This window comes from Asparagus officinalis, chromosome 10 (assembly GCF_001876935.1).
Source record: "Asparagus officinalis chromosome 10, Aspof.V1, whole genome shotgun sequence".
NCBI lineage: Eukaryota > Viridiplantae > Streptophyta > Magnoliopsida > Asparagales > Asparagaceae > Asparagus > Asparagus officinalis.
The window spans coordinates 40,673,482-40,693,324 of record NC_033803.1 but is presented as its reverse complement, the minus strand read 5'-3'; the positions used below and the strand labels follow the sequence as shown (position 1 = coordinate 40,693,324).

General features: G+C 31.7%; 2 protein-coding genes across 2 annotated transcripts; both read left to right on the top strand.

Annotated features, from left to right (window-relative positions):
- Positions 5,658–9,991, top strand: LOC109825702 (COP9 signalosome complex subunit 1-like). Its single transcript, XM_020392576.1, has 5 exons — positions 5,658–6,113; positions 7,436–7,756; positions 8,394–8,510; positions 8,598–8,683; positions 9,531–9,991. Exons 1-5 carry the CDS (start codon positions 5,775–5,777, stop codon positions 9,694–9,696), a joined length of 1,029 nt encoding a protein of 342 aa, XP_020248165.1. The 5' UTR covers positions 5,658–5,774; the 3' UTR covers positions 9,697–9,991.
- Positions 18,283–19,260, top strand: LOC109826664. Its single transcript, XM_020393685.1, has one exon. It carries the CDS (start codon positions 18,283–18,285, stop codon positions 19,258–19,260), a length of 978 nt encoding a protein of 325 aa, XP_020249274.1.

The window sequence follows — 19,843 nt, the reverse complement described above, 5'->3', positions numbered from 1 at the left end:
CAATACAACCCAAATAAACACAATGCATTAACAATCCATCATCATCATCATTTTCAGAATGACTTGGTGCAAGTTCCAGCAAGGTGTCGGAAATTGAATGGTTCTGGCCTTATATTTCTCAAACGATTTAACCTCTCTCTAAAGGCGGAACATATATAGAAGACTCGATCAGATGGCGAATTAAGCAACCTGCTTTCCTGGGAAATATTTTAAGACGGAACTCCCAGAAGCTTCGTCGATCGATATGAACATCAAACACTGGCCGGGGAAAGAGCTCAACCGACCACTTGAACATGCACATATGCTGTGAGCATGCAAAAGAAAGACGAGTCAATTATTAGTGCAGATCCTAGCTTAGATGCATGATAGATCGACCAGGGTTGAAACCCATATGCACCAGATAAATAGAAAATTAATGAAATATTCACGCCTTAGAAGTTATAAGGCATCGCACCCAGCAAAACTAATAAATAGCATACAAAAGTTATACGACTCATTTTATGCAGTATAATAATTATCCATTGCTTGTGTTTGAATGTATCAACAAAGTTCTAAGACTCATCATACACAGTATAAATTATCCATTAATTGCTTGTGCTTGTAACGCGACCCAACAGCTTGATCTGCACTATTCCACCAATTAATGCAAATAGCTGGACGTGGGACCTTGAAAGATTGCAGCTCATTTTGCTGGGAAAAAAAACATACATGAACACGTACAGAGTTCAATTAGCTAGAGACATCTAGTCAAGCAGTAGCATGGTTGTTAGGAAGTTCGAAGCTAAAAGAACATCTCCTGTCAATTCGGTTTCACTTCAACTTCTCTCGCGCAACCTGAGAATAATAACACTTCAACACATTTTCATGCAAAGAGTGTACGTACATAAAGGAACAACTTCATCTAATTTAGACATTTACGTAAAACTAACTGAACGTCCCAGTAATCAAAGCCCAATAGAAAATATATAGACCAGGTAACTTAAATTATCGGAAATTACTTTTTTAGCATTGATTTTATAACACCAAATGACATTAATAAGTAATTCAACAGCGTCGTTTGATAAAATTTAGATTCAACTTATGATGTAATTGTGTAATGGAATATCACATGCAATACTAATTTCCGAAAAGGTAGGGTACTTGAATGATCTTTACTGACTAGAGAAGCTAATTAGTTCGCGCAAACATAAGGTAATATTTTACTGTGGATTAGCTGATTCAATCATGTGTTTTGTTTCCCTTATTTTACCTTGAATGCTCTGTGATATTTTAGGTGACATTCCTTAATTTTTAACATTTTCTAAAGATTATAGCAACTGTTCTAGAAAATAATGACCAACAATGGTCAATGGAAAAATTGATGGAAGGAGGACAGTCCTTCAATATTCCAATAACAGAGAGAAATCAAGGTCATCTCCATCACGCGGGACCATTCACGATTTAATGGGTCTATTTTTCCAAACAAGTCCTAATTTAAGTTTTAATATTAGAGAATAAAATAACTTAAATTCATTTGTAAAATAATCAAGCTAAACAGAAACTTCTACGAATCATTTCTATTAATGTTTACAAATAATTTGAACATATATCTCTTACGATCCATCTACGCTCTTACTATTTGGGCTTTAGTACGTAGCCTTTTTAACCACTACAAGAAATATCTATAGTTTTGGAACTGAAGCAAGCAAGCTCGACTTATACTAATGAATTATTTAGAAATATTAAAGATCGAGAATTTACATTTTTCTAGCACTGAGTCCATTGGATTTATTACTTCGATCGGGAACCTTTTCTAGTTGCACGGTTAGATTTTGTTCGGATCATTCAATCTGTCGTCGAAGCTAAACATTTGCCATTCTACCAACTTCATATTAAAATTGTATTCATCAATAGTCAAAGTCAAAGAGGTATGCATGATTCAACCATCGGGTTATGAGATTAGGAGGAAACTCATGAACTATGTCGTCTTAAAACATGGTGCGTATATGTTTAACTAAGAATTTAACAAATATTAAGAGTTAAACTAAATAGCATGTGAGTGTCACATGAAAAATTTCTGGGGAAAAGTCTCGTGATGCATTACTAAGGGTATCTAAGTGTAATTTTTAAAGACTTTAGAGTATTTAAATGCAGGTTTTAAATACTTTAGGGTATTTAAGTGCAATCTTTAAATATTTAGGCTATTTAAGTGAGTTTTAAAAACTTTTACTTATATAAATGCTGCAAAAAACAAGGGATAAACCTTAGCATATATAAGTGTTGCAAAAAATAAGTGATTGTATATCATGCTCCCTTTAAAAGTACCAGTTGAGGAAAATCTTTCCATGGTCAATATTACCCTTAATTTTTTTAAATATTATATCATTATCCTAATCTATTCTAATTTTCCTATCTTCTTTGAATTTATAATTAAATGATTTATCATATCCATAATGAGACTTAACATATTATTGGATAAAGGTGATATATTTGTATAATTCAAATCTTTATTTATTTCAATTTGTATAAAAATCTAAAAAATATATGCTAGCCAGCACCAAAAAGTTTTTTGACCTTGTAAAAAATACCCTCAAGATAAAACTCTAAAAATTTATAAAACTCTAAACTTCTCAAGATAAAACTCTAAAAATTTATAAAACTCTAAACTTTTTACAAATTGCAAGATAAAACCCTCAAGACTGTAAAATTTATTACAAATTGCAAGATAAAACCCTCAAGACTGTAAAATTTATAAAATTTTTGATAATTTCTAACCTAACAATACATTAAAAATATAGGAATTATAAATATCCCCTACATAATTTATAATTTATAGAAAATACCCATAAAGTTTCAAAAATTACAAAAAACACTCAAAATTTAATTAAAAAAAAACTTTGAGAATTTCAAACTCATTAGTAAATTGAAACTATAGGAATTATAAATAGTCTATAAACAATTTACAATATATAGAAAAGACCTATAAGTTTAAAAAATTATAAAAAACCCCTAATATTCATAATTTATAAAAAAACACAATGAGAATTTCTAACCTATAGACACTAAAATGAATATACAAAATTACTAGCAACCCTAGAAAATAAAAAAATTTATAAAAAATATCATACTTCCTTTAAAAGTATAGGTTTAGGAAAAAAAATTCATGGTCAATATTATCCATAACTTTTTTAAAAAGAACATAACTAATTAAAAATCTATTAGATTTAAAATTTATAAAAAAAATCTTAAAGTTTAGTACATTGCAAATTACCCCACCAAAGTTTAAGATTTTTTAATGATTTTTTGTAGTTTCTTGGATTTTAATATAATTTTTAATAGTTTTGTGTATTTGTTAATTATAAAAGTTTAGGGTGTTTGTTTTTACAATTTTAAAAACTTTTGAGGGTATTTCTTTTGTAGTTTTCTAAATTTTCATAGTTTTTTTAGTGTAATGCATAGATACATCAATTAATGATAATATTGAAGAGTAAATCGTTCTTAAGATGTATTAGGCTATAGTTAAGTGTGCACATCACTATTCCTAGGTACTATAGTTTATACATGCAAAAACTTTTAAACAATCAATATGTTGGTTAAAAGGTTTTTGACTTTAATATACTATTTTTTATAAATTATACTTAGTGTGAACCCACCATATAATTTTAACGGTGGTCATTATAATTTTAATATGTTTAATCGATTGACTATATAAATATATAGACCATAGATTACTTTACTTTCTCGCATGAATGAATATTAGGCACTTAATAATTTAAATTATTACTTTTAAATTATATTTATTTATTTAGCTACATGATAATACAAATTCAATTCCTAGACCTTATAAAAAATAACCTCTAAGTTTTTAAATTACAAAAACACCCCTACAAATTTAAAATTTTATTAAAATATCTTAAAAATTATAAATTTTACTTATTTTAATTCAGTGAGAAATCAGAAAAATATTTGCTAGCTAAAAATAAAAGTTTTTGACATTGGAGAAAGTATATTATAAGTTTTAAAAAATGCAAAAACACTCCTAAAATTTAAAATTTGTAAAAAACACATTGAAAATTTCAAATATATAAATACAATAAAAACCTAAAAATAACACAAACAACCTCTAAAAATTTATGAAATTTGCAATAAAACTCTAAACTTGTTACAAATTGCAAGATAAAAACCCTCAAAATTATAAAATTTTACAAAAATTCTGATAATTTCCAATCTAACAATATATTAGAAATATAGGAGTTACAAATATCCCCTGCATAATTTATAATATATAGAAAACACCCTTAAAGTTTCAAAAATTACAAACAAACACTCAAAATTCAAATTTTACAAAAAGTACTCTGAGAATTTCAAACTCATTAGTAAATTAAAAATATAGGAATTATAAATTGTCTATAAATAATTTACAATCTATAGAAAAAGCCTATAAGTTTAAAAAAATTATAAAAAAACCCCTAATATTCATAATTTATAAAAAAACACAATGAGAATTTCTAACCTATAGAAACTAAATAATATTCATAATTTATAAAAAAACACAATGAGAATTTCTAACCTATAGACACTAAAATGAATATACAAAATCACTAGCAACAATTAGAAAATAAAAAATTTATAAAAAAATATCATATTCCCTTTAAAAATATAGGTTTAGGAAAAAAAAATTCATGGTCAATATTACCCGTAACTTTTTTTAAAAGAACATAACTAATTAAAAATCTATTAGATTTGAAATTTACAAAAAAAAACTTAAAGTTTAGTACATTGCAAATTACCCTTCCAAAGTTTAAAAATTTTCAATGATTTTTGTAGTTCCTTGATTTTAATGTTAATTGTGTATTTATTAATTATATAATTTTAGGGTGTTTGTTTTTATAATTTTAAAAACTTTTGAGGGTATTTCTTTTATAGTTTTCTAAATTTTCATTATGTTTTTAGTGTAATACATAGATATATCAATTAATGATGATATTAAAGAGTAAGTCGTTCTTAAAGATATATTAGGCTATAGTTAAGTGTGCACATCACTATTCCTAGGCAGTATAGTTTATACATGCAAAATTTTCAAACAATCTATATAGTGGTTAAAAGGTTTTTGACTTTAATGTACTATTTTTTATAAATTATATTTAATGTAAACCCAACATATAATTTTAACTGTGATCATTATAATGTTAATATGTTTAATCGATTGACTATATAAATATGAGTGAAATCACAACTAAAAGTTAATGTGAATATGAGTCAAACTACAACTAAAAGTTTAATGAACATATTACAAGTAAATTCATATGCAAAATTCCTTTGTGAATTGAATGATCACCCATCTTTTAAAGACTTCAAGATACTAATAAACAAAGATATTATACTAAATCAATGTGTTTATAACCCACAAATAGTAGATCACGTAGTGATGATAATATTTCATTTGAAAAAGAGATTATTATGTTGATAATCAATCCCGCAAAAAACTATATTTTCTCTTTTATTTTTAATCTATTTTTATCAATTTAAATAACCATAATATCCGATCACGTGCATTGCACGTGTAATCTAGCTAGTATCAGTAAAAAGCATGAGAAACTACACGCATGGTACTTAAGTGAAATTATAAATAGGACAGAGGCTAAATCACGCTTTCCATTTTCAGATGAAAACAGACCGGTCCGGTTTATTCAGACCGATCACCGAAATCTCCCAAATCCCGCCACTCAGAATTCAAGAAACCTCTGCCAGGGTTCTTGAAACACTAACCCCCATCAAAACCCTAACAGTACTCCATGGCCAGTGAAGACGACAGCGTCGCCCCCTCTCCCTCCGGAGACTCCGAGCCCTTCAATGTCGAGGGCTACGCCCGCTACAGGGGCCGCACGATGATTTCTCGCCTCCTTTTCATCGCCGAGAGATGCAGTGACCCAGAATCGCAGATGGACGCGCTTCGACTCGCGTATATGAAGATCAAGAGGACGGAGGATACGCAGCTCCATCGTCGTGTCGTCAAGATGACCAACGGGCGTCTTGGGCCAGAGTATGGGCTCGATCAGGCGTGGATTGATGACGTGGATCGAAGAATGGCGCACGGAAAGGATGAGCTCCAGAAAGACGTCAGTGATGCTCAGGTATATTTGCGAATTTCTCCTTTTGTTGAGATTGGTAGCTTTCTTTTGTTAATATAATCTTATGGTTATGTTCTTTGGTTGAAAACAAAGATTTTTGCTGGCTGTGGGTGTTCTTGATAACAAAGGGCTCTTTGTGATATTAGATTCCCAACTTAATTATATAGGAGACCCTCAAATTTCCACAATTCTAAGTTAGACTCTTAACATATTATAATAAAAATTTTTACACCTACAAAGGCTAGGGACCTTTCGTTTTTCTTTTAGATTCTACATTGGCTTTTGAGCTTCAGTATCCATAAAACTAAAAGTATACTTAAGAAAGGTTTTTATAAAGATCTCCATCTTTCTAAATTAGACCCTTAAGTTGTAATTACTCAAAATTTTTACATTACTATTATGCAGTTTTTCTTTGGGTCATTGTATCCTTGATGAAGAAAAGGGAAAGGGCTTGGGGTTCAGGAAACCAAAAGAAAAGATAGATAAACTGGGGAAGATGATAGATGGGAGAGCGATTGGTAACGACGAGAAAATAATAGAGGGGGGAAACCTAATGGAGAAGGGTATCAAGATTGTTAAGAGTTAACCATATTATGGTAAGTTTTTTTACATTTACAAAGGTTAGGGACCTTTCGTTCCTTTTAAATCGACAATGGATTTTGAGCTTTAGAATTCATAAAAGAATGCTTAGAAAGGTTTTTATAAAGATTCTCATGTAAATGAGCAGTAACTAACATTAGTACAATTTTAGATTTTTAAAATACAAACTTCAGGGTCCACATATCTGATAGAATAATTGATTCATTTTTATTCTGAATATTTTTTTTAACAGTAGCTTGTTTTAAATTCTTGTATTGAGGCTAATGATTGAAACTTGCAAGTTTAGGCACTAACCCTATATTTATAGGCTTACAGCATTCGAGTGTACAAAGGTTGCATACAAAATGTACATGCACATTGCACACAGATAGAAGACTAGTTTCTGAAGCTTGGCATTTTATTGTGTTGCATATATGTCTACATGTGTCATGATTATATGCCACATTTCAGTTAAAATGAACTTGATTATTATTCTTGTATTTTCATGTTAACCAATGGAGACATTATTTATCTATATAATGTTTTGTTAGAAACAACATATTTCAAACATGATATTCTTCTCTGTACACAATCTTCTAATATGCCCTACTGGATTTGGGTTTATAATGCTTGTGACTTATACCATGACACCCTCCCCACCACCCCCACCCCACAAAAAAACCTCTCTCTCTCCCCCACTTCAACTGTTGATTGTTAAAGCGAAAGGCTAAATCATTATTGTGCAGTATCGTCTCTATGAAGAAGGAATCAGAAGGGCACTTGCGGATTTTGGAGATTTTTACTATTCCCATGGTCACCTTGCGGATGCTTTTGAGAAATATGTCCAGAGTTGTGACTATTGCACTACTGAGGATAATACAATTCAGATGTACCTGAGGGTAATCCTTGTGAGCATCGAGCTCGGCCAGTTCTCGTATGTTTCACATTATGCTGATAAAGCGATGAAAGCATCATGCTCATTGAGTCCTCTCACAGTTGGAAAATTACTGTGTGCATCAGCATTAGCTTATTTGCATGGAAAGGAGTATAAGCTTGCTGCTTGCAAGATGCAGTCCCTTTGTATGATTTGCAACCTTTAAATGGTTTTAAATCTACCAATTTTCTGCAGCCAAATAATTTCCATATATAGTCTTCCATCTGTTGTATTTCTAGCCACATTTTTTTAGGTAGATTTTATTGTACTATTGACTATGCAAGAAAAGTCTGCATGTATGATATCTTATTGATTCGAAAAATCTATAGATAAGAAAAAAAGGTATTGGTCTTATTTTTCTAATCCAAAAGAACTTGGTCACTTTTTGGATTATCATCCTCAGGGGGGTACTCATAAGTCATAAATTGATAGCCAAACTAATCATCCCACTAGATCTTCGATCATAGGATTTTATCTATCCAAACATGCCTTGAGATTTGTATATCCCATATTTCAGAGAGAGAGAGAGAGAGAGAGAGAGAGAGAGAGAGTGTAGTGTGTTCCATCGCAGAAATAGGAAAGAACCCCACATTTTAGAAAGCGATAACTTTATATTCTATATATTGACACAGCATAAAATATATTGCCAGCTTTGGGTTCATTAGGGTTAGAAAGAAGAATCTTATATACATTTTAAGGCTTGGATAACAGAATATTTCGAAAATGCTAATAGTTCTATGTCCATTAATTTTTTTTCCTTCCTCCTCCAGTTTGTGGAAATGCGTCGTGCACTGGGAATCAGATATACAGAAGTGGTAACACCTCTTGATATCGGAACATATGGTGGTCTTTGTGCACTTGCTTCATTTGACCGAACTGAGCTGGTGGTATGTCTTTGCCTGTCGTTTTAGATCTTTAATGATTCTTTATCTGTTTTAGATTCTTAACTTGGGATATTTATGTGTTGTTAACAGAAAAAAGTGATAGACAATGGTGTCTTCCAGAATTACCTAGAGTTTGTGCCTCAAGTGAGGGAACTTATCATTGACTTTCATGAAAGGTAAACATCATTCTGGGCATATCTTATGTTTTTAATCAGTTGAATGATATGTTCTTAGTAATTACCATTTTATTGAAATGAAAATGTACAGTTAATTAACAACATTTCCATTTATCTCTTTGGTTAACTATGATCCCAATCCAAAAGTACTCAATTTTACATGAAGATAATAAGTAATAGAATTAGTTAAACATGTTACAAATATTGTCCATCAAGCTACTTATACACTAATACTTTGTAAGTGCTTGCATTATTTTGAGAACTGAATTGTATGCAAGTCATAAAACGTTCAAATGTGAATAGGCCTAGGGAGGTAGCGCGCCAAATTCAAATTGCGGGAGCGGGCGGGGCGGGCTGTACCCTGCAGAGTTTTAATGTTCTTTTCATGGGTTATCAATGCCATCATGGCATCATGGATTTTCAGAAAATGTCATGGATGTCCTTAACATTGAAATATTAATACTTGTCCCAATTTAATGAGAATGGATAAACATGTAAGTATATATAGCAGGAAGAAAGCTTGTTGGATGAAGTGGAAAGGTGTCTATGGATGAATGAGTTATTGAATTATATATTGGTAAACCGAAAGAAAACTCTTCCCATATAAAATGGGGTCAGCGAAAACTATGATTCCATCATAGACTTTGGAAGAATATGAGCATGTATCTTTAATCAGAATTTGGAAGAGTATGAGCATGTATCTTAAATCTACAAAAATGGGTTTCAGCACATAATCATCTATATCTTCTTAATATTATAGAAAAGCCTTGTAACTTTTGGGATCTTTTATTTTATGATGAGGAAAATGATGGTAAAATGATTCCTGAAACTGTGTAGCTTGATGCAGAAGGAATTCCTATTCAATAAAAAGTACCCTTGAGAAACGTAGAAAGAGGGGGCGGTCTGAATGGCGTACTTTAGTAGGCGATTTTTCATCTGCTAACGTGCTCCCCCGCCTTGATTTTCATGGCGAAAAAGAAGAAGATCGGAGGCAAGAGTGTTCAGAGCAATGAAATTAGAGATTCTATCTTCGTTTTTTCTCCTTCAGCTGCGATTGATCCTGAAGCCTCTTCATCTAATGCTGGAGCTGAAGTCAATGGAACAGTTTCTTCTCAGGATATGGAGAGTACCGGTCCTAAAGGAGCAAAGAACAAAATGCTTATGGAGGAGATTCTTGCTAGATCCAGTCCTTTAACAATTCCCCAGTCCCCACAAATGAGATCTGGTGTGATGATTCCTCGTCGTTTAGGTAAAACTCCTAACTCTGCTTTATGGTCAGATCAAGTTGAAGATATTTCTGATTCAGATCTGAATGAGTCTACTGAGGATAATGTTGAAGTTAATGCTGAGAATGTTAATGTTGTTGATAGCCAATACTGTTAGCCATGATCGGGAGGGGGGGGGGGGTGATTAGGGTCTTATGCCTAATCTAATCCGATTATATGCCAATAAAAATTAATAATGAGTTATTCTAGCAAGTATGAAATACAACAAGTTATATGAGCTAGGATAAGCAATATGAACAACAAAGATATATCCTAACAAAGAGATATAGGCAATGTATGTGTAATGATATAAAACTAACACAAGGTGATATATCCTACCAAAGAGATAATACAATATGATATATGTAAGGATATGTAAACTAACACAAAGGGTAAACAAAATGAACATAGATAGTGGATGAAATAAATGAGCAATGCACAATTGGCGATTATAAGATAAATGCAAAAGCAAATGCGCCAATGACAAACTCAAACACACTCAATGATCACGGAGTTCGGACCTTTCCGTCCTACGTCTCCGCTGCCCACTCCCGGGGAGAAATCCACTATCACAATCGGGTTTTCTACGCTCACCGAATAACGATTACACCTCACAATGTCGGTTTTCAACGCTCACCGATCAACGTCACTCCTCACAATCGGTTTTCTAGTTCACCGAAAACTTCACAACACTCACAATGTAACAAATATAAATTTGTTCTCTCATACAAGGGGAGAACTCAATTAAGCACAACTCAATGTTACAATCTCTCACAACTCTAATATACTATGTATGCAAATACAATAAGCTCAAGTGGGTGTGTGTAATAATGAGATAAAACAAATCTAAACTTAATATAAAACTAGCTTTAATAGAAATGATAATCAACAAATAATTATAAATAAAAGCTAGAGTTGAGTTTAGGAAAACTTCTCAATAGATGACAAGATGGATAGATGGAGATTGAAGCCCAAACAAGAAGATAATCTCCTCCACTTGTGAAAACCAAAATAGCTTTAAACCAAACCCTTAAACAAGCTTAAAACAAGCTTAAACTCTTTTTCAAAACTCTTTAAAACATTTCTTGTGTATCTGTAAAAATTGAGGTAAGGGGGTATTTATATGAAACCCCAAAGGTAAGAGAGAGCCAAGAAAAAGACCAATAAAAACCACTCTGTAACGGCTCTAAAAATAGCCGTTGGAACTACGGCGGTCGACCGAGGAAAATCGCGGTCGGCCGCGAACAAGGTCAGAAACGGAGGAGTTTTCCAGAGAGTTCGTCGATCGACCGCACTGTAGCGCGGTCGACCGCTGGTACTGTAGTACTGTATATCCAACTCTGTAAAATCAATTAAAAATAGTAAATCAACTCCAAAAATTATGAAAATTTGAGAGAAAGTTATGGACATGTATAAGAACATGTTAGAGAAAGAATTTCTGAAAAAGCATTTCCTAGTTGAGAGATATAAATGTTTGAACACAGAAATACAGTTTCTAAAAAATCTGCTGACATACACGATTTTGTAAAATCAATTGGGCACAGTAAATCAACTCTAAAAATAGTAATATTTTGAGGAAAGTTTCTAAACATATAGATAAAAATGTCAAAGAAAGAATTTATTGAATATCACTTCCCATTTATAAAAACTCATCTGCTTTGTAAAACATGCACGAACATGTGCACGAACAAAAACATGATTTTGTAAATTCCATTAAACATAACAAATCAATTCCAAACTTAATGAAACTTTGCAAAATGTTTATAAACATGAAAACAAACATGTTACAAAAATAAATTTTCAATTTTCATTTGTCAATTATGAAAACTCATTATTTTGTAAAAACATGCATGAATATGAATTTGTTAAGAACATGTTTTTGACAAAAAGAGTTTAAACGCATATTGAAACTTTATGAAATATCTTCATAAACATTATAACACATAAATATAAAGTGAACATGGTCAATAAAACAATATCACAAAGTTTTCTCAAAATAGTTCATTTTGTGAGAAAATCTAATATTGTGTGTGTATATGATATTGAGCTTAGAGTATTAAACACACATAATATAAACCTATACTAAATATACCCAAGCTTTGATCTTGATCTTCAATAAGCTCGACTTGGTACACATGCGGATGAAGCTGAACTTGATCTTTAACTTTGAATTGCGAGGGCTTCACCGACATTCCACCAACCTCCTTTGGATATGATCGTTGAAGCTCTATTCCATCCAACCTCTAACTACGTTGTTTGTCTATAATCAATAAGAAAACACAAATACTAGACAAACAACATTAGTGGTAAATTGTTTGTTAAACATCATCAAAACAAGAAGGCCAATAATCTCCCCCTTTTTAATGATGACAAATAATTTACAAAAAGAAATATATGCATGAAGGAAATGAATATATAATTTATAATTCACATGCATATAAACAAGAAAGAATATACTCATAATATTTCTCCGCCTTTGACAACATCAAAAAAGGGGACAAAAGAATGAAGAGAGCGAAAGCTCCCCCTATCAATATGCATGGGTAAGTATAACACATGAAAAACATAGGGATTGCTCCCCCTATCAAAATACCTTAATGAATATATGCAATGAATGCTAAGACATACATATGTGAGCAAGCATAGATGGAAAGTATGCTATTAATGAATATATGCAATGAATGCTAAGACATACATATGTGAGCAAGCATAGATGGAAAGTATGCTAAACACTCCTCACATACAAAAAGACAATGAAGACACATATAAATATGTCATTATGAAGATAGTGTTTCATTACACTAATATAAAAACCATGTATAAAATAGATTATGAAATCAAAAGAAATAAAGCATGAGAATCATGCAAAATGTTTTCAAATGAAAACAAATCAATCAAATAAAATCATAAATCACAAGTAGAATCATGCAAAATGTTTTCAAATGAAAACAAATCAATCAAATAAAATCATAAATCACAAGTAAATCACACAAGAACATAAAACCAAATCATCATTGATTTTCAAAAATCAAGAGAGACAACTATATCTAGCTCTTGAGCTAGTATCAACCGATATGAATATTTTAGCACCGGGTAAACAAGATTTAGGAATAAACACCCAATAAGCCCGGAGGGTTATATAAACACAAATCTCTCATCAAAATCAAAAATAATAATCATGAAAACAAAAGATTTGATAAAGGAAAATTATTTTCATAATAAAAAGATTTTAAAACATAATTTTCAGAACTAAGAAAAGGGAAAAATAAGAACATTAAAATTCTTGGTTTAAAAATCAAATTTGTTTTGGTACCTAAGAACTCTTGGTACCAAAAGATTTAGAGACATGGCCCCTATCATTAAAGCTCAAAGCCCTTGGGTTATGAACCCATTTGGGCATATGTGGTGCACTAACACGGTCAAAGCAATAATCGCTCAAATGACCCTTCCGATTATAATTTGTTCAATGAAAGAGATCCATTTGTTTTTGTGGACCATTAGCTCATGTACGGGAATCATTTGCAAATATAGATTTTCTTTTAAAATTATTTTGCAAATAAGAAACATTCTTAAACAATGGTCTATTTGGAGCATATTGTAACTTAGAAACTTTTTGTATATCAAAACAAAATTTAGCAAGATGTCCAAACCTACCACAAACATCACATTTAAAAGCATGTGGTCTACTAGAAGCATTTGGCAAATGAGATTTTTTTTTCAAATCAAAACAATATTCGGTCAAATGACCAAAACGACCACAATGATCACATCTATACACATGAGCATGCTTATGATGAATAATGGGTGCATGTGTGTGTACATGTGATGAAGAAGCTACATGAGATGCACAAGGAGCATTAGAATTCTTATGTTTGTGTGCATCATAACAAAACTTAGCTAAATGACATTGACGGCCGAAAATAGAACACTTATAAGTTTTTCTATATATGTGTGTATAATGAGTAGATGATGACTTAGACTTGGCACACATATCCATAAGCCTCTTATGATTATCAATGCATATTTTCAAAGTTGAATCTAAAGATGAAATGCGATTATTCATAAGATTCAAATCTTTATTTTTAGGCACATATGCATTTTTATTAGAAGTAGAACATAAATAGTCATTTATAAAGGAAGCAGTATCATTTTGTATGTTCTCTACTTCTAACATGGCATTATCTTTTTCATGAGTTAACTTGGCAAAGTTTGAAAGCAAAGAATCATGATCCGATTTTAATTTTTTATTGTTATTTAAGGATCATATTTTCATTAGAAATAATATCAAACTTAGAAGTTAAAGACTCATGATCGGATTTTAAATTTTCATGCTTACTTTGTAAATTAATGAAATCATTTTGCAATTTCTTGTAGGCATGCAATAATTTATCACTAGCACAAGCAAGTTCATCACTATATAAATCATTATCGGGTTCGAACTCGCAAACCTCACTAGGGCTATCGCCTAATGGCCGTGTGCATGATGCTCCGTATGAACTTGAAGTCGGATCCTCCAAAGCTTGTTGGATCGCCTCCAAGTCCCCTTTGAGGATCACATTCTCATTAGAAATATTATCAAACTTAGAAGCTAAAGACTCATGATCGGATTTTAAAATTTCATGCTTGCTTTTAAGATTAATGAAATCATTTTGCAATTTCTTGTAGGCATGCAATAATTTATCACTAGCACAAGCAAGTTCATCATTAGGTAAATTATTAATAGTTTCGAACTCGCAAACCTTACTAGGGCTATCGCCTAGTGCACGTGTGCATGAAGCTCCATATGAACTTGAAGCGGGATCCTCTAAAGCTTGTCGGATCGCCTCCAAGTCTTCTTGATGCGCTTCTATGAATTTCCATAATGTATAAGCACTATCAAAAGAATCAAGCTTGTTAGACATAAATGAATCAAATGCATTTAATAAAAATTCTAACATAAGCTTGTTCATAATAAACATCTTTTTATCATGTTTGCTCCACTTGGATTTCTCCAACGTGGGCATAATATAAGCACAATAAATGATTTCCCATAAATCGATATTTTTAGATTGAACAAATAATTTGAATCTAAAACACCATTGGGTATAAGGGAAAATATTAAATTTAGAAGCAATACTAGAATCATGGCCTAAACAAGATGCATCATTCATATCCATAATTTGTAAAAATATACAAGCAAGATACAAATGCAATCAAAAAATAAGATTAGCACAAAAAGATAACTTGGATCTTTAACTCAAGGCGATTAGACCTTAAATCAAAGAGCACCAAGCTCTGATACCAATTGTTAGACCCTAGAGGGGGGGTGATTAGGGTCTTATGCTAATCTAATCCGATTAAATGCCAATTAAAAACTAATTAACAAGTTATATTCTTGCAAGATAGATATACAAAGAGTTAAGTGCAAGAATATGCAATATACACAAGGTGATATATCCTATATGATAGAAATATATGCAAGGATATATAAACAATAAGATATATCCTAACAAAATTAACAAATAATTAATAAATAAAAGCTAGAGTTGAGTTTAGGAAAACTTCTCTAGATGACAAGAGAGAGATGGATTGAATGCCCAAAATGTAATTGATAATCTCCTCAAGCTCTTGTAAAACAGATTCACCAAACCGAAACACTCAAATGCTTAAAAGCTTATAAACACACTTAAACCAACTTAAACCCTTGATTAAAACTCTTTAAAACATTTCTTGCTTACCTCGTAAAAACTGAGGTAAGGGGGTATTTATATGAAACCCCAAAGGTAAGAGAAAGCCAAGAAAAAGACCAATAAAAACCACTCTGCAATGGTTCTAAAAATAGCCGTTGGAACTACGGCGGTCGACCGAGGAAAATCGCGGTCGACCGCGAACAAGGTTAGAAACGGAGGAGTTTTCCAGAGAGTTCGTCGGTCGACCGCACTGTAGCGCGGTCGACTGCTGGTACTGTAGCACTATATATCCAGCTCTGTAAAATCAATTAAAAATAGTAAATCAACTCGAAAAATTATGAAATTTTGAAGAAAAGTTCTAGACATGTATAAAAACATGTTAGAGAAAGAATTTCTAAAAACACATTTCCCAGTTGAGAGAAATAAATGTTTGAACACAGAAATACAGTTTCTGAAAATCTGCTGACATACACGATTTTGTAAAATCAATTGGGCACAGTAAATCAACTCCAAAAATAGTAAAATTTTGAGAAAAGTTTCTAAACATGTAGATAAACATTTCAAAGAAATAATTTCTTGAATATCACTTCCCATATATGAAAACTCATCTATTTTGTAAAACATGCACGAACATGTGCATGAACAAAAACATGATTTTGTAAATTCCATTAAACATAACAAATCAATTCCAAACTTAATGAAACTTTGCTAAATGTTTATAAATATGAAAACAAACATGTTACAAAAATAAAATTTTAATTTTCATTTCTCAATTGTGAAAACTCATTATTTTGTAAAAACATGCATGAATATGAATTTGTTAAGAACATGTTTTTGACAAAAAGAGTTTAAACGCATATTGAAACTTTATGAAATGTCTTCATAAATATTATAACACATGAATATAAAGTGAACATGGTTAATAAAACAATATCACAAAGTTTTCTCAAAATAGCTCATTTTGTGAGAAAATCCAATATTGTGTATGTATATGATATTGAGCTTAGAGTATTAAACACACATAATATAAACCTATAAATATACCCAAGTTTTGATTTTGATCTTCAATAAGCTCGACTTGGTACACATGCGGATGAAGCTGAACTTGATCTTTAACTTTGAATTGTGAGGGCTTCACCGACATTCCGCCAACCTCCTTTGGATATGATCGTTGAAGCTCTATTCCATCCAACCTCCAACTACGTTATTTGTCTATAATAAATAAGAAAACACAAATACTAGACAAACAACATTAGTGATAAATTGTTTGTTAAACATTATCAAAACAAGAAGGCCAACAATACTATCCTAGAGAGGGAAAGTAACAAGGATGATGATACTATAAATCATAGAAGAAATTCCAGATCTGAAGAAACTAGATCTGAAGGTTCAAAATCTTTTGCTAGTCTTTTTTCTGAAAATAGAAAACATGGAAATGAGTTATCATTAAAATTTGTTCCTCCTTCTCAAGCAAATGCTGTTTCTTTCACTGAAGAAGAATGGAAAGAAGGAGAAGATCTTTGAAAATTTGCTCTAATAGGGCATGTCATTGGATTGAATGTTAAATTTAAATCCATGGAGTCATATGTTAACAAGATCTGGGGGAAAATCTCCATTCCAAAAGTTTTCTTAATTAAACAAGGGTTTTTTCTTTTTGAATTTACTGCTGAAAAACGGATGAATGAAGTTTTAGAGGCAGGTCCAAGGTTCTTTGGTGCCAGGCCTTTGATTTTAAAGCCGTGGAAGATTGATACTGATGTTGAGAAAATACAGGATTGTAGCTACCCAATGTGGGTTCAATTTCCAAATTTAAAGCTAAATTTGTGGAGTTCTTCAGGTATTAGCAAGATTGCTAGTCTCATTGGAAATCCCATTACTACTGATAAACTTACAGCTTTGAGACAGAGATTATCTTATGCAAGAGTTTTATTAGAAGTTGATTTGCCCCTAAAAGAATCTCTGCCAGATCAAATTGTTATAAAGGGCCCTGATGGGAAAAGCTATACTCAAAAAGTGATTTATGAGCTAAAACCAAGATGGTGTGCAAACTGTAAAATGGTGGGACATAAAACTGAGCAGTGTAGAAGGAATGCTGTTAGGAAAATCTGGGTTCAAAAATCATCAGGAAACTCAAATGCACAAACAGTCCATCAGATACTTGATATAGAAAATCCTGCACAAGTTGAATTGAATTCTACCTTACCTGAGAATCATGAAGAAATATTGAGGAATGTTATACCTATTCTTCAATCAGATAAAGAAAAAGTTGAAAAACATGCACAAGTGGAAACATGCACAAATAGTGCTACCAAAACTGGGTATGGAATATCTGTACAACAAATTGGATCAGATAAGCATAATGGGAAAAATGATATTACTGGTTGTGGAATGCAAAGTCCTGGCATACTTGGTCTTGTAAATTCAAATTTATCTCCCTCCATCAATATCAGTGGTTTTACTAGTGTAAGCAGAAATAGTATTGCCAGAAGATCTAAGATGAATGTTGGTGAAATTACTTCCTCTCATATTCAAGCATCACAGTTTTCTTTGCTGGATCATCAGGATCATTTTTTGACCCCTCAAATATTGATAGGGGAAAATCTGCTCAATAAATATGCAATTAGCCATCTGGAATGTTAGAGGATTGAACAAATCCTTTAAGCAAATGATAGTTAAGCAAATAGCTCATGAGTATAAACTTTCCTTCATAGCACTCTTGGAAACTAAAGTTGCTAGCAATAAAATGCAAATCATTGCTAAGAAAATGACTAGAGACTGGGACTGGATTTCAAACTCTCAGCATACAAATAGAGGTAGAATCTGGATTCTTTGGGATGGTGATGTTTTATCTGTTCAATGCATTTCCTCATCTGAGCAATATATGACATGCAGTGTCTCTTCTAAGGATGACAAGTTATCCTATATTGCTACTATTGTTTATGCTCTAAATGATCAAATAGGCAGGAAAAATCTATGGCATGATCTATCAGTGTTCAAGCAGAATGTTAACTGTCCATGGATTATAGGTGGAGATTTTAATGCCATCATATGTAATGAGGAGAAATTGGGTGGATCTCAAGTACCTGAATCTGAAACTGAAGACTTTCAAAAATTTATTGAACTGAATCAGCTGCATCATCTTAAAGCAACTGAGTGTTTTTTCACTTGGTGTAACAAACAGGATGCTAATTCCAGAATTTGGAGCAGATTGGATAGGGTTTTGGTAAATGAGGAGTGGATCCTTAAATATACACCTAGTCAAGTTGATTTTTTAGTACCAAACTTTTCTGACCATTCTCCAGCTTTGGTGATAATTCATGATGATGAAATATGTGAAGGAAAGAAACCATTCAAATTTTTCTCCATGTGGATTAAGCATCCTGATTTCTATGCAAAGGTCAAGTCTGTTTGGGAACAAAACTTCAGGGGCTATTATATGTATAAGCTGGTCATGAAGCTGAAAAATCTCAAACCAGTTTTGAAAGAATTGAATAAAAGGCATTTTATGAATATCAGTGAGCAGTTTATAAGAGCCAAAGGGGAGCTAACTAAAATTCAGCAGCACTTAGCTAATGATCCCTTCAATTCTGATCTGATAATTAAAGAGAAAAAAATGTCTAAGTGCTTATACCGGGGTGGTTGACTGTGAAGTTTCTTTCTATAGGCAAAAGGCAAACATCAAATGGGGTTTACATTGAGATAAATGCTCTAAATTCTTCCACTCTGTTATGAAAAGTAAAAGACATCATAACAAGATCCAATGTTGAAAATAGCGATAACGCATAGCGTAACGCTTACCTCCGGTTAAGTTACAGTAGCGATAACGCATAGCGTAACGTAGGTTAAATAATTTATTGTTATTTAAATAATTTATAGATATATAACATTCAAAATAAAAAAAATATGAATAATCATCGCAATTCTCAATTTCACAAATCAATATATCATCACAATTTTATAAATCAATATATCATCAAAATGAAAAAAAATATTTCATTCTCACTCTCATTTTACTTATCAATATTTCACAAATCAATATATCACAATTTCACAAATTAATAGCTACAGTATTTAATTTTCATATACTTGCACCAAATTATAACCTAAATATAGTTAATTTTTTATCGTTAATTAACTTAATTTTACAGTAAAAATAGTTACAGTAATTAAGATAACAAATTAAAAGTGTTTAACTATTCCGCTCCAATTATATGTTTACTGTAGCT